Below are 15,183 nucleotides of genomic sequence, written 5' to 3'. Positions count from 1 at the left end.
AGCTCCTGTGTTTGAGTGTGGGATGGGTGCTGGGGAGGCAGAAGTGGAGGGATGTGGGGCGGAGGTGGGGGAGTGGGTTCTTCTCCTGTGGGACCGGATCGGTGTGCGCTGTGGGGAGTTTGGACTTGGAAGTGAGACTGCCCTGGGGGCAGTGCCATGGGGTGGCTCTGGCAGCAGAATTGGAACTAGACTGACGGGGACGTGGGGAATCTACCCCAGCAGATCCACTGGTTCAACTGAAACTAGGGACTAGAGGAAATAAAGTGGAATTTAGTGGATACAGGAGCAACTTATTTGGCATTAAATCAGAGGGGAAAGAATTTGTTACAGATGTGGGAGCTGCTGGCACCGAGAAAAAAAAAAGGGCATTCTTTCTGAAACCCTTAAAGTACAAATTCAGAAAACAAATGGGAATGCAGAAATTGTTATGAACGCGAAATTATCCAACATTTTTATTAGGGAGAGAAGCAACATTTAAAGAAGGTAAACTGGAATTAAGAATTGTATGACCCAGAGTAGGAGCCAGTGCAGGAAGGACCTGATCTTGACTTGGAGCAGGTATGCGACCTCCTAAAGTAAGATGAAGTACGACAGTGAGACTTGGATCTTAAAACAAACACAATTCACACAAATGGAAGTTAATTCAAAACCATCATTCTCTCTATATTTTTTCCTCCCAAGCTTGGTTTGGGTTTTCTTCTCTTTCAGCTGCCAACATAATGCTGCTGCAAACTGAAGAGATAACATAGTTCAATCATTTGCTGCCCGAACATGGACCCTGTGCTGTGCTTCCTGCTGATCCAGGAGTCTCTGGGACCTTCACGCCAGGGCTGGGGATATCCCAGAAAGGAACCACAGATCCCAGACCAACTCGGGGCCTTGGTAAGACCCTGAGTTTATTTCTTTCAAAAGGCTTCTTTTTGGTAACTTGTCCACATGAGTCACAGGGGATGCCCTGCGCAGTGGGTAAGGATTTGTTTCCTTGTCTGGACATTGTATTGGGATGGAGGTCAGGACCTCTGCCTCCAAAGGGAGGATTTTGAAGAAATCCCCATTGGGTTGCATTTTGTAGGGTGGGTTTGGATGCAGATGGGAAGAGAGCTCTAGCCCCATCATGAGGTGAATAACAAAAGGGGCTCTCCGAGGTATACAAGCTCCTTACACCAGGGAGCAGGGGTGGAGGTGACTATCAAGGTGTCTTTTTCTGGGTCAGATTTATGAGCCTAGAAAGAGTTAGCTGGGCCCTTTAGGGAAGATCCTGAAAAAGTAACTAAAGTGATGGAGATGATTATTAGAACACAAGATCCAGACTGGAATGATTTACAGGTAGTCCTGGATACTTTGGTAAATAAAGTACAGTGCTGGCAAAAGCAAGGGAGGAGGCAGAAAAGATCCATATGTAGGGGGCACAGGGCAGTGTCAGTAGACAACCACTTTCCCTCTGCAGAGCCTCCATGAGATCCAAATCATCTACCTGAGCAGGATCTATTAACCAAATACCAGCAGTTGGTTTTGTTTGGAATGAAACAGAAGGATACAGGTAAGGACCCTGAAAAAGGTGCAGCACAGTTATCTTACACTTTTATTGGTCAATCAGACCCAGGTATTAAATGCTAGCTGCAAAAACTGGGAGGGACAGACTCTCGGTCACTCAATAAACCAGTGGAAACAGCCTGGAGAGTATCCAGTAACAGAGAAGTTGAAAGGGAGAGTGAAATAGTAGGGAGAAAAAATACATTGTTGGCTGTTGCTCTCCCCCAGGAAAGCAGGAAAGAGAGGAGCAGCCTGGGAGGAAAGGGTCAGAAAGAAGGATTACATGGGAAGGTTGTGAACAGACTGCATGGGATGCACTTGGAGAATGACCAGAGTGCAATCTGTAAACAGAGGGAGCACTGGAAGAGAGAATGGCCTCGGAGTCAAACACTGGAGATTGAGTGGAATGTCAGGGCCTGCCCTGACATACTTTAGATGAAGAGTGAGGAGGAGCGGGGGAAGATTCAAAACCCTCCCCAGCAGAGCCTCCGGTTACAGTTAGGTTGGGCAATGATAAAGTACAATTTCTTGTAGAAACAGAAGCTACTTATTCTGTTATAAATTCTTGTCAAGTGCAAGTTATCTCTGTAGAAGCTTCTATACAGAAAAGCTATCTATAAGAAATCTATGCCAAAACCAAGGACTAACATGACACAGAAACAGGCTCTTCTCTCTCCAACTGAGAGAAAGCAGCTTGGCTGTTTGAGATGGCTAAGTGAGAGAAAGCAGCTTGGCTGTTTGAGATGGCTAAGTGAGAGAAAGCAGCTTGGCTGTTTGAGATGGCTAAGTGAGAGAAAGCAGCTTGGCTGTTTGAGATGGCTAAGTGAGAGAAAGCAGCTTGGCTGTTTGAGATGGCTAAGTGAGAGAAAGCAGCTTGGCTGTTTGAGATGGCTAAGTGAGAGAAAGCAGCTTGGCTGTTTTGAGATGGCTGAGTGGAAAAAAATCAAATTGTCATAAAATGACAGCACTGATTTTTCCAATAACTGCCTCAATCAGTAGCAACCTTGTTGTTAAACCAAGAATGTTGGATGCTGATTTCTACTGAAAAACACATTTATTTCTCAGCCCTACTCAGCCAGCAATGCAAAGCTTTCCATCTGATTCTTTAATTGAGTTTAATTTTTAGATGTACTTATGGTTTTTCTCAAAAAGCATCCTTCTTTCAGTCTTTTTAATCATGTACCAGAGTTTTGGTTGAAATAATCTTACTGCAAACACGCATCCCCTTTCTTATAGCCAATTCAAATGAAGCCATTTAAAAATCAGTTGCCAGTTGTATTCCCCACAACTCTCTGTGCACACTGATTATCGATCAGCTGTTGTGTAAGTCACACGTTACAGCCTAGGTTACAAGTAGTTATATATTGAATTTCCATAGCATACTTACAGTTCACAGCTTGTTCTGGCACCTGGGCAGTGCATGGTACTGTCTGTCCTCGGAGGACCTTTTGGAGAGGGGAGAATCAAAAAAGCCCATTCAGCTTATCTGAAGGTAATTGTTTAAGAGAAATTCTAAAGCTGTCATTACTTACCACCTGTGGGTACTGATGGTTGCTGCTGGATCTCCTTACGGAGCCTTTTTGTGTAGCCAACACCATTTTTGAAGTTGTTCACAGCCTAGAGGCAGAGGAACATGTTATAAAGGTAACCTGAAACTTCAGCACATACACCAACAAAAGCCTCCACATGTATGTAAATACTTGAGCGTTAACACCAAACTTGAAAGTGAGGTGATTGTGTTAAACACAAGTGTGACCTGAATTCGCCACATTGTCTGTAAAGAGCTGTCAGAGATAATGTGTTTGAAAAGTAAATTTAGCCTTATTCAATTTAGCCTTGCTTAAGGCTAAATTAATATTACAGTAATCTTGTCTTCTCTCTCAGCTCCTTACGAGCTCTTTGTCCAATTGATGTGAAAGTCATCACACTACCTGGCGTAGGCTCTTGTTGGCAACTAAACCATCAGGAGGAACGTCTGTCCGGTGACACTCTGGGCATGTATATTCCTCAGTCTCCAGCAATGCCGTTCTAATACCTGTGCATAATTAGCATAATCACAATGCAATAGTTTTTAGCCAAACTAAGGAAAGCTGTTCGGTTCTAATCAAAACACGTATATGACTCATGGGTGAATGTGGTCTCGAGCGTACAGCATGAAGCTGCAGATGTTCAAGTGTCAACAATTTCTAGTCTGCAGCAAATAGTTACACAGTTTTGACATTTTGCTGTTGTAATATTTGGAGTGTCGGATGTGTCTTCCTGATTCAACCCATCCTTTTTCCACTGTCCGTGACAGCAAGAAGTCATTGACCCCAAAGTTAAGGAACAAAGCACGTCTCAAAAAAAAGCATTGGTAGGTCTGAGTTCTGAAGGTTTGAACCAGCTCTCCCGTGGAGAAGAATGTGGATTAAATGCCTAACTATCCATTTGTTGCAGACCACAGCCAGTCACCAGAGATGGCTGTATAATTTTGTATGAGAGAAAGGGCTGTGGGCAAACATTTGGTACCTAATACTGTAATCAAATGCACAGTTAGACACTCCTCTGCATGCAAAGAGGATGTAACTGGATCTGTAGAAAGAGAAATAAGTTTTCTGCCCCCCTTTTTTTTAGTCCTTTCCTAGTCAGGGTATACTTAGGCTTTAATTAGAACAGGTAACAAAGTAATGTTGTTCTCTGCTATTTTTGCTTTCAGAAGATGAGATGTGATGTTTTCAATTAACAACATGGGAATAACACTTACACTCATCACAATAACTGCTTCCACAGCAGGGAAGAACAGCTGCGTCGGTCATTATATCTTTACAAATGAGACATAACAGCTCATCTGGAACAGGACCATCAGAAGAGGAGGAGGATGGCTCCTCTGGTAAAGATAGAGGCCTTTTCCTGTTTTCTCTAGCATAAGCTTCCCTGGAGGCCATGTGGGGAAGGAAAAAGAACAAATTTAAAGATGGGTAAAGGAATACTTGTCCAAGCTTTGCGTTTTATCAAAAGAAGATACTAGATGGAATTCTTCTCCCTCCACATTACCCTTCTGAACTGTAGGCACTGAGCTGAAACTACTTCTCTATAGCCATAACTCTGTAAAATAAAAACCCAGAGGGGGAGGAAATCTCAATCCAACAGCTGTTGGTTCAATTCTTGTAAGAAGCGTTTGAAACATAAACCAGATGCAAAATGAGCTCTCAAAGAGAATGACTCCTTGTCAACACTACTGAAATGGTTTGCAGAAATACAGATCCTTGGTGCACTGCAACTTGAACCAACTTCCAGGGCCATGACAAGTATGAATGACCACCCTCTTTTCATGCGAGCAAGCATCACAGATTTTAAAGTTAAAATGCAATGGCTGCGCTTCCTCTCCTGTAATTACAGATGCAGTCCAACTTGGTTGCATTATCCACTCAGATGTTTATGCATGCTTTCTCTCATTTGCTATTTGGTCAGTCCAATTAATCCCGTACTCATAGAATCATAGAATAGTTAGGGTTGGAAAGGACCTTAAGATCATCCAGTTCCAACCCCCCTGCCATGGGCAGGGACACCTCACACTAAACCATATCACCCAAGGCTTCATCCTGCCTGCTCTTGAACACTGCCAAGGATGGAGCATTCACCACCTCCCTGGGCAACCCATTCCAGTGCCTCACCACCCTAACAGTAAAGAATTTCTTCCTTAGATCCAGTCTAAACCTCTGCTGTTTAAGTGTCAACCCATTACCCCTTGTCCTATCATTACAGTCTCTAATGAATAGTCCCTCTCCAGCATCCCTGTACTTACGCATTAATAATGGGGATTGCATATTTTCCAGTGTTGGTCAGCATTGCACCCTTTGTGTTGGGATCTTTCACCTCTATCATGAAGCTCCTTGGAATTCCTGTGCTCCTTTTCAGTCTGGGAACAGACTCCACATTTCTGTCCTGTTAAGAAAAGAAATGCAGACATACCTCATCTTAAGACCTACACTTAAAATGACAGTTCAGTGACGATTGGAAGAAGCAAAAGCCTTGAAATCTCTCCTTTTACCCAGCGTGAAGGTTGTTCAACCAAAGTACTTCTTTTCCTAAATGAACATGGCCAGAGTGTTCCTAAGTCACCTATTGTTCCTAAGCCAGCTTCTCAGGGAAGTGGTGGAATCACTGTCCCTGAATTGTGCAAAAACACACGTAGACGAGTGCCTTACTGACACGGTTCCTGATGGATCTGGCAGTCCTGAAGCATCAGTTGGACTTGATGCACCTCTTCCAACCTAGTTGGTTCTATGATTCTGTGAAAGGCTTAAGCAGAGTTTTGATCTGAGCCGACATTCTTTGGCTTAACAACAGGTTTCTTAAGGGTGAAATATCCCTTAGCACATGATCCACTGGGAGAAGAGACACAAACCTCCTCCCCCAAAGCACAATTCAGAGAGAAAACTTAAGTCAGGGCTCTGGGTCAGCCACTGCAGAAACATCTATTCACCAGCTATGGATGAAGGTTGAATTCATACCTCATGTGTATACATTCAGTGACTAATGTTAAAGGGCATGAACACTCAGCCAGAGATTTGTGTCGGTAAAACACACAAATATTCAATAGATGGGGTCAACAGAAACATCTTGGTTTCATGCAAAATACTGAAAACACCAGCTCTCATTAAAAAGAGTTAAAACAGAAACATTTCCAGTAATACTGAAATACATAAAAATATGCATGTAAATTCACAGATGAAAAGATCTATGGACTTATTTCATGTCTGTAGCTTAGAAAAAAGAAAACATTACATTTATAATCCCGGCTTTCCCTTGAACTTTGAGGGCCTTTTCAGCATTGCCATGTAACCTCTGTATTTCACCTCAAGAGAAACAGTTCTTCATACGATCATTTCTGTGTTTGTTACCTGACTGCCAAGGTCAGAAATTAAACAAGGTCGGAAAGTAACACCACAAGTCCCCAAAATCTTACCCCATTTCTTGGGCAGTCCTTTCTATAGTGGCCAGGTTTTCCGCAGCGAAAGCAAACATATGATGGTGGAGGTGTAGCCAAGGGCTTCTTCATGGGACTAAAAAGGTTTCAGGAAAAGAAAGGTATGCATTTGTCTCTCTTGTTAAAACAAACATCTACACAATTTTTCCATAGTCATCAAACAACTGATTTGACTTGATCAACACTTACTGGACTGGATCATATTCACGGAAAGACTGTATCATCATGGCTTTTATTTTATCTTCTTCAGAAGCACTGGCTTCAGCCAGGTTGGCAGTCTGTTTAACACAGAATTATTTGACGCACACATTAGAAACACATGCAAGCTCAGCCAGCCAAAGACAACACCACTTGCTCAGTCATGTACACAGCACCACAATGCTAGCTAATATTGCCTGAAAACAGATGCTTCTATGAAACAGTTGTCCTGAGGGTGTGCTGGGGAGACTTTGTGCTTGTAAATGATGCTTATGTGCCTGCTAGCCTACTTGAAAAGAGCCTTCTTGGGCACTCAAAACCTTAGGCTTGACATAGACTTGTGTAACCCATCCACTTTTCTTCCAAGTGGACTGAAGTGATGAGGAAAAGAAATGACACTAGCAATAGTTTTCAACTGGTTTTGAAGCTCCAGCCCATTTGAAGGAGATGGTTACTGTGCATTTAATTGAGATAGATGTCTGCGAGTTATATGATTTACATTTTGCAGCATTAAAAAGAACACACTATGTTAGTGTCAGGTCTCTAGTTTTTGCTTGCTGAAATTCAGCATCAGACACAGAAGCACTGAAGGGAGTCTTTCGGATCCCTCAGCAAGACACAAGGCTCTCTTCAGTATAAACGTGACCATCCAGTCCTGTAGGCAATCCAAACTGCATTTCCCCAAATAATATTTCACTGCACAATGCCCCTGTGCTAAGCCAGTCTGAATAAAGTGTTTAGAGTAAGTAACAGTTTTGAGCTGCTTTATGTTTTGTTCATGCGTTTCTCAAAAGGTTCAATGGGCACCACTTGGACAGTTTTTCACATCTGAGAGTAAAACTTCACATGGGTTTAGAGAACCAAGGCCACATGCAGGGACAGCCAAAGGCACAACATTTAATTTCTTCACTGAGAGAGGGAAGATGGTGCCGGTGGGAAGACCTCTCGTTCTTAGCAATGAACTCCTGTCTCTCTTCTCAGGAGAAAGAACTAGCTCCCATCTTTTGCATTGACTTGGCTAACTCTATGCTTTTGCACAAAGTGCAGTCATTAGTGTCTTGCTGATGTTACAGTGTTGAGCCAAAAGAGCACGCAGTTCCATCCCAAAACAGGCCACTGCAACACTTTCAGCTGGTCACATCTAGTACACTGTAGATACACACTGGTATAGTCCTCTAAACAATCAAGTACACAATTTACACAGCTGACACAGTCTGCATTCAAACAAATTTGTGTTCTCCACTGTCTAGAGCCTGGAATTTGTGGGACTGTGCAGTATTCAAAGAATGCTTCTGTGCCTCTGACGACTAGAAATTCAAAACCAGCCATGCCATTGTCCAAGTTCCAGAAACACTTGTACTTCAGCTGTTGCAAACTGCCCTGAAATGTCCATAACATACAGACAATTAAATTCCTTTGTAAAAATTCTGTTAGATTCCAACACAAAATTAATGAAACATAGGAAAAACAGTAAAAGCTTCTGAAGTACTGCTGCTTTATTTCCTGAAGATGAGTAATGCTGCAACATTGTGTTGGTGCTGAGAAGGCACTCCCCTTCTGTCTTCCCAAATTGGCCAGTACTCTTGAGAGTACAGTATCAAATTATACATACTTCTTAAGGTTAAAATAAATACTTTATTAAAAATTAAAGTTTTGTTCACATGACAACAGTTATCCATCTACAGACTGCAAGTAAGGCTTAAAATTATGAAGGAAACACTTATTCTTAAGTATTTTACAACAATACATATATATACACACCTTTGAAAGCTGGGCCAGAGAATTAGATGCAGAAGACTCACCATTCTTTTGTGCAGCAAAAAATAAACGCATATCCAAGTTCTAGAATCAAAACATAGCGAGAGTTAACCCCTACTGCAGTCTGAAAATCTGCACTATACCCACTGCGTGTCACTGAAAGAGGCATTTCCAACCTACTGTAATTTGTATTTGTTCAGAATAAAGTCCCAACCTGCGACAGCTGAAAAGTGCCTGTGTGCTTAATGAGACGGAACTAAACTAACCAGCTGGCTGGAGATGGACTTACTGCTCCAGAATATCTCAGAGAGGGGCCCTTGTGAAAAATGCTCAAGTTTATTGGAGAAGGAAGCATCACTACAGGAATCTTACTTGCAGTGTAGTTTGCAAATTAATCGGTTAATGTCCCATCACTTAAACATGCACTTATACAGTTATGCTTTGATGAACACAGTAGCTGCCTGTCAAGAAAAAAAGCAGCCCTGAAACATGTGCTCTGCCCTTCTTCTCAAGAACTGCAAAGATGCCAAATTCACTATACCCCAACAAACCCAAACACCAATCTGAACCATCAGCCACAAAAGTAACCTGCCAATTTGTCTATAAAAAAAGAAACTGCTCAAATTAAAAAAGAAAAAGGTGTTTACTATGACAGAGTAACCTATAAAAATGGAGAAAAAAGAATTCTTGTATTTTTATAGACCACAGGACAAACTATCCAAATTAGTTTGGGAACTGTGAGAATTTTTATTGTTCTTCTCTCAGAGCAAACCCAGTCTTTCATGGTGATGAAAGCATGGATTCAAAGCACAGTCATGGCAGTTTTTTCTCCCCTGCAAACACACTCCTCCCTCCCAGCTGCCTACGCCAGTAGCTTGCCACAATGAAGTCCTCAGGCCCCAGTTAGGAATGGGCCACAGTGTTTGCAGAGAGCTACTACTGACGTGCAGCTTTTACAAAAAGCACAGAAGAGGCTGTACAAACTCACAACATTACTAGCTATAGGCAGACAGAGCTCAAACGTGGCACCAAGTTCAACTGTGCACACCTGGAACCTGCATGAACTAAAGATGATCGGGCACTATCTGCACAACACAGTCACACAGGACATATTCTAGCATATGCAATAGGAAATACCATGCATTACTAGGCATAAATCCCAGCATTCACATCAGAACTGGGCAAATTGATGGCGTGACTCAGTTTGCACTATGATGAAACAGTACATTTGAATGACAATCTGTACTATGTTTTACTGGGAGATAGATGAAGTTAATGTTTGGAAAATTAATACAAGGCTACATAGTTTAGAATTCAGTGCAGTGTGCAGAAAAAAAAGGTGAGATTGGGTTTTTACGTACTGCTGCTGATGTTCTGCTCACTGGCTCAGTTCGACTTCTAGGAGGAGACAGAAAGGTGATCAGAACTTAAAGCACTTGTACCCAACAGAAAGCACCGAAAATCAATTATAAAACCCAAACATCAAAACATTACGTTCTGATAGTCTACTGAATATGGACATTTATTTGTATACACAAACTGTTATCTCTTGGTCATTCAGCACAACTAAGAAAACCTCCAAAATCCCATTTCTACTTTGTCCTAAGTCAGACTTACAGATACAAAACACACCTGTCCAAAAGAAAGCGCTCATATTTTCTCTGCCACCTAAGTATCAAATATATCAAGTCTGTACTACGGTTTTGTGTTCCTATAATCAACCCTCAAACTATGAAGGTACCTTCAGGCAATCTGTACATCCCTAGTATTACAAACAGGTGTCACCTACAGTACTTTAGTTTCTATGGCAGAACAGTGATAGCCCCAACACTTCAAAGGCCAAGTTTACTTCAGTGAAAGAAAAAAAAAAGTCAGTAATCTGACAAGGAACTAACAAAACTGTCAGCAGCTTAGCCTTTAGAACAGTGCTTCCTTGTGGAAGCCCAAGCACTGTGCTCAGGTATCTACCATACTTAGCCGTGAAAGTGCCAAAGTACTAGCCATGTTACATACGCTGTACTGACTAACACTAGTAGTAGAAATGTCACCTGAAAGAAGCTGCTCCTGGGATTTTGTGTGACTGAGGAGCCCTGCGACAAAAAAACAATAAAAATAAAAATCTTAATTGCCAGAATTTGTTTTACGATAATGCTGCAGCATTTTAAGAAATACTTATTCCATCTGAAACCTTGCTGCGGTTCCACGTACTCACTGACCAAACATTAAGCACTCTACCCCCTGTTTCTGCAATGTTTCCAGCTGAAGGAATAGAAAGCTGATCTGCCCCATCAATTTTCAATGCTAGAAGAGCAGTGCCATTCTTTCCTTAGCCCCACAGACAGGTAAAACAGCATCAGGAGGATAGCCACCAACTGCTGGTAATGTGCTAAGTTGCTTACTGAGCTTCAGGTTTGGAAAGGATTAACTACTCCTTCACTGTACTTGCACAAGAGGCAATACACTTTATGACACTGCTCTTTTCGTCTTGCCCAAAACAGACCCTGGCTTTAGGAAACTAATAGGAATCACTTTTGAATGGAACTTCACTTGTTTGCATGGTTTGCCAGCTGGCAAGCGTTGGTCTTTCCCGCATAGCCAGTATGCAAGCCCCAGCCATTTGGGGCATAAGAATACCTGACATATCCTGTCCCTCTCCCCCAGATACAAGAAAAAGTCAAACACTAAGAATCAGACTCTTCTGAGACAGGAGCAAATTTTAAGTTTACACTACACTGCAGAACTGTCTTCGCTCTAAAAGCCATAAAAGCAAACACATTTAACAAGGAATCTCTCCACGCAGACAAAACAGGATCTACAACTTGGCTCTCAGAAAAATTAACCCCAAGAACCAACCCCATAGAATCATTTTAAAAGGTTCTATTGTTGCAGTTTGAACCCCATATCCCAGCAGGCCTAAAAACATAAGTCTGCTTCAGGACCTATACAGGAAAATCCACCCAGTGACAACAAAAATAAACGGAAGCTTTAACAAGAAAGATACAATCTGAATGTCTCATATGCACTGAAACAGTTCACACACTGAAACCAACAGCAAAGAGTGCAATGCTGTGTGGACACTTACGTAACATCCGTTTTGCTGGTAGCTTTAACTCCTCCAGTAGGGATTCTTTTAACGATCACCAATGAGTTTTTAGGAATCAGGGCATCTTCTGTGTATTCTGAAACCAACAGAAATACAGACAAAGATATTCAAAAGGGCATGTATTAGTACATCATGAACTACACAGCACTTCAGAGAAGGCCTTTACAGGTACAGAAGCCAAATCTTATATATAACATCGTGCTTTCATTGTCTGAACACACTAACAGTACCTTTCAAGGCATTTTCAGGTTTGATAACCAAACACCACCAGCTAAATCTTTTTCCTTTCTTAAAAACAGTTTGAATGCCAACAGCAAAATGGTCTCAGAGGTCACTACAGGACAGCCAGCTAATACAGGGGTTGCATTCCTGAACTAACTGAAGTTGTTTTGCTTCTATTAGGCTACAAAACTGATAGATCTCTGGAGATACACAAACCACTCCAAAGTCTCATCTGCTCAGTGCTTTACATGTGCTTGATCAAGTCTGATGCTAAGACTAGATCCAACCACACCTAGGCTCTATCAGGAGTTCAGAAAGCCAGGGGGTGGGTGCACTCTGAACTTTGTGTCTCAGTGGGAGGGTCTCCTCTCTTTCATCTTCGGTTTCTATGCACATCATTTTAGCTTGATTCTCCCTTGATTTTCTTTTTCTGCATTCCATTAGAATAAACCATTGACCAAGCCTGAGACTAAGGCTAGATCTAGCTTCACCTAGGCTCCCCTCAGGGGTTTACAAAGCTCAGGGCTCTATTCTGGACACTGTAAATCAGTGTGCACATTTGACAAACTGGTGTAGCCAGCAGGATGCCAAATCAGATTTCATGACACCACCCCACTTAGTCCCTGGCACTGCTTACCCTCTTGGTGCTCCTGCCACCTGGAGGGATGGGCCCAGGTTCACTCATGCTATGTGGGGATGAGCCATAAAAGGCAGAATGCAGCTTCTGCTGGCTGCGGCCATCATGGGGTGCTCTGCAACGTCACCAGCCAGGACATGCCCAAAGCCCTGCACCTGCTGCGCACACGTACCTTCTTTGGTCTGGGCATTGCTGATCTGCAGATCACAGTTGGCTGCCTTCAGCTTCTCCTTGCGCATGATCTTGCACTTGAGGTCGCAAAGGGAGATGTCGAAGCCACTGAAGGTGACCGTATCATAGTCCAGCTTGGAGAAGAACTTGTAGTGGATGCAAGACATGGTCGGGGCCAGGCAGTGCCTGCTCCACTACCGTGTCTAGCTCGGCAAATGACAGATAGAGGCCTTGCAGCCTCTATGAAGGTGAGGGCACGTGGCAAAGCCCACCGAGGGCGCTGGGGTGAGCAGCACAGGCTGAGCTTGTGCTGGCCAACGGTGTTCAGAGGCTGCAGCACTCTGCCACAGCCAGGCCCGGAGATATCAGGCAGCCTCGGCTGACAGAGCCTCACGCCTCCATCCTGGCTTAGTGAGGCCCTGGCTTTGCCACCTTAACTACTGCAGGCTATGGCGCTCAGCAAGTGAGCTGTGCCGTGATGTCGGCACCAGCCCCAGTCCTCCTCAAAGCCCAGGGAAGGAGAGTTCCCCGAAGCCCCAGCCTGGCCTCAGTGTCCTCTCCCGCATGCAGCACTCTGAGGATCGACCAACCAACCTCTATGGTGACTCAAGCACCTCTGCCCCAGCCTTCACCAGGTGCCACAACACAGTGCACCCGGGTGACCCAGCGCATTGTGACAAAAGGCTTGTATCCCGTGCAGTTCCGAGCACCCCAAAGGGGGGGGACCCATCACACCTGGGCCTGTCCCTGCCCTGAGCTGCTCCTGTCCCTGCTGTCTCCCCAGCCTGACCTCACACAGTGACCATCCTCTCATCCCCCGTGCCTGTGCCACAGAGCCAGCAAAGGGAGGGGACTGAACAAGCTGTTTGAGTGCATCTTAAAGAATCACAGACTTCAGTCAAAGCAGCCAATGACCATTTATGTTTATTGCCATTAACCAATGCATTTTCCCACTGTCACACATCCACAGTTGCTTCAACTCTGGAGAAAAGGACTAAAAAGAAACAGATGTGCCACCAGCATTGGGAGAGGCTCCAGGTTAGAATCAGTATCTCTTCTGAGCCCCTCACTCCCAACTACTGACAACGTGTTGCAGCCTCTTTGGCAGAATGTAGCTCTAAACAGCTTTTGTATCACACTTAGGGGTTGCAAAACTAGAACAAGCTACTGCAAATACCTGAAGGCAATCAGAAAAAGCCATTCCTGAAAGCACAAACAGCATTACAGCCCTACAGGAAGAAACCAAATCATTATCACAAATGGTAATATGGGGTCAATTAGCTCTAGATCACCTTTGAGAACTACCGGACAGAGTACACGCATTACAGATTATGTGCATTGCTGACTAACAGCCACTGGGGGTTTTATGTGAATCAGTACCACAAAAACAAAACTGACAAAAACAAGAGAAAGACTCATTTAAAAATATGACATGAAGTAAGGCAGGGATTTCCACTAAATCTATTTGGGTGGCAAACTTCCTGACTCCCAGACAAAGGTAGAGGACTGTGAACTAAAAGGAGCCAAGCTGTCATACTCCCTCTCTTGTTCTGCTTTCTAACGATGTATGTCTGTTCTCACTGTTGTGTGACCTTATGAACTCAACTCAGGCCTTGAACAGTGAACAGTACAGTGTGACCCTGATGGTCACAAGAAAAGGAGGGACTGTCAGGAAAATCTCTTTCCCTAACTATTGTAGCAATTGGTCTTTAGAGTATGAAGCTGTATGAACATTCTTCAGGACTATATAGTTGACACTGTAAACTGCATAGCTGTGGTTCAGTCAGCACAACTAAAGAACACCAGCTCACTGCAAGGGGGAGAAGAGCAGCCCCAGCTCTGAAGAAGAAAGGATATCTCTGCACTACCCAGAACAGAGCAGCAGCTCAGCCCCTCTCACATCTCACTGAAACTCTCCCCTCACCTTGCAGCAGAGATAAGGTACGGCAGCAAGACCAGCTGCAGGGATGCCTTGCTCAAGAAAGCAGATGGATGACAAAGCCACACAATTACAGCTGCTTTGCAAAACAGCACTATATGTGTGTGTTGAGTAGGCACTGCACAAACCACTGAACACTTGAAAGGTGTAACAATCGTGTAAGAATCACAGCCTGTTTAGTCTAGAGAAGAGGAGACTGAGAAGGGAATGTCATTAATGCACAGAAATATCTGAAAGACAAGTGCCAAGAGGATGGTGCCAGACTCTTTTCAGTGCTACCCAGTGACAGGACGAGGAACAATGGCCATGAACTAAAGCACGAGTTTCATCTCAACATGAGGAAGAACTTCTTTACACTGAGGGTGTCAGAACGCTGGAACAGGCTGCACAGGGGGGCTGAGGAGTCCCCCTCTGCACAGACATTCCAAAACCACCCAGACACATTCCTGTGTAACTTGCTCTGGGTGGCCCTGCCTTGGCAAGGGGTTCAACTGGAAAATCTCCAGACTTCACTTCCAACCCTAACAATTCCATGACTCTGTAAAACCACATTCCTATGCCCCAGTTTCACTGGTACACCTCATGGCCATGAACAGAGAATTACTCTCAAAATTCCATATTTTGTGTCCTAGCTTCTCTCCTTGAATAGCACA

General features: G+C 43.6%; 1 protein-coding gene and 1 long non-coding RNA gene across 2 annotated transcripts; one reads left to right on the top strand and one right to left on the bottom strand.

Annotated features, from left to right (window-relative positions):
- Window positions 1-1,509: 1,509 nt before the first annotated feature.
- On the top strand, window positions 1,510-4,277 carry LOC117438590 (uncharacterized). Its single transcript, XR_004550887.1, has 3 exons — window positions 1,510-1,540; window positions 2,912-3,025; window positions 4,229-4,277. It is a non-coding gene; the product is annotated as an uncharacterized lncRNA (long non-coding RNA).
- Window positions 4,278-5,313: 1,036 nt separating this feature from the next.
- LOC117438571 (E3 ubiquitin-protein ligase RBBP6-like) lies at window positions 5,314-12,758 on the bottom strand. Its single transcript, XM_034074043.1, has 7 exons — window positions 12,593-12,758; window positions 11,541-11,637; window positions 9,820-9,856; window positions 8,462-8,542; window positions 6,692-6,780; window positions 6,482-6,578; window positions 5,314-5,457 (listed from the first exon to the last, which is right to left on the bottom strand). Exons 1-7 carry the CDS (start codon window positions 12,756-12,758, stop codon window positions 5,314-5,316), a joined length of 711 nt encoding a protein of 236 aa, XP_033929934.1.
- Between the last annotated feature and the right edge of the window lie 2,425 nt (window positions 12,759-15,183).

This window comes from Melopsittacus undulatus, unplaced genomic scaffold, assembly GCF_012275295.1.
Source record: "Melopsittacus undulatus isolate bMelUnd1 unplaced genomic scaffold, bMelUnd1.mat.Z mat_scaffold_49_arrow_ctg1, whole genome shotgun sequence".
In the NCBI taxonomy this organism is placed as follows: domain Eukaryota; kingdom Metazoa; phylum Chordata; class Aves; order Psittaciformes; family Psittaculidae; genus Melopsittacus; species Melopsittacus undulatus.
The sequence above is the reverse complement of the archived record's forward strand: the minus strand, read 5'-3'. Positions and strand labels throughout refer to the sequence as shown.

Coding starts and splice junctions, on each gene's coding strand:
- LOC117438571 (XM_034074043.1), bottom strand. CDS start 12,758: ATGTCTTGCATCCACTACAAGTTCTTCTCCAAGCTGGACTATGATACG. Junction 11,638..12,592: donor CAATGCCCAGACCAAAGAAG/GTACGTGTGCGC, acceptor TGTTGGTTTCAG/AATACACAGAAGATGCCCTG. Junction 6,579..6,691: donor CGTGAATATGATCCAGTCCA/GTAAGTGTTGAT, acceptor AAACCTTTTTAG/TCCCATGAAGAAGCCCTTGG.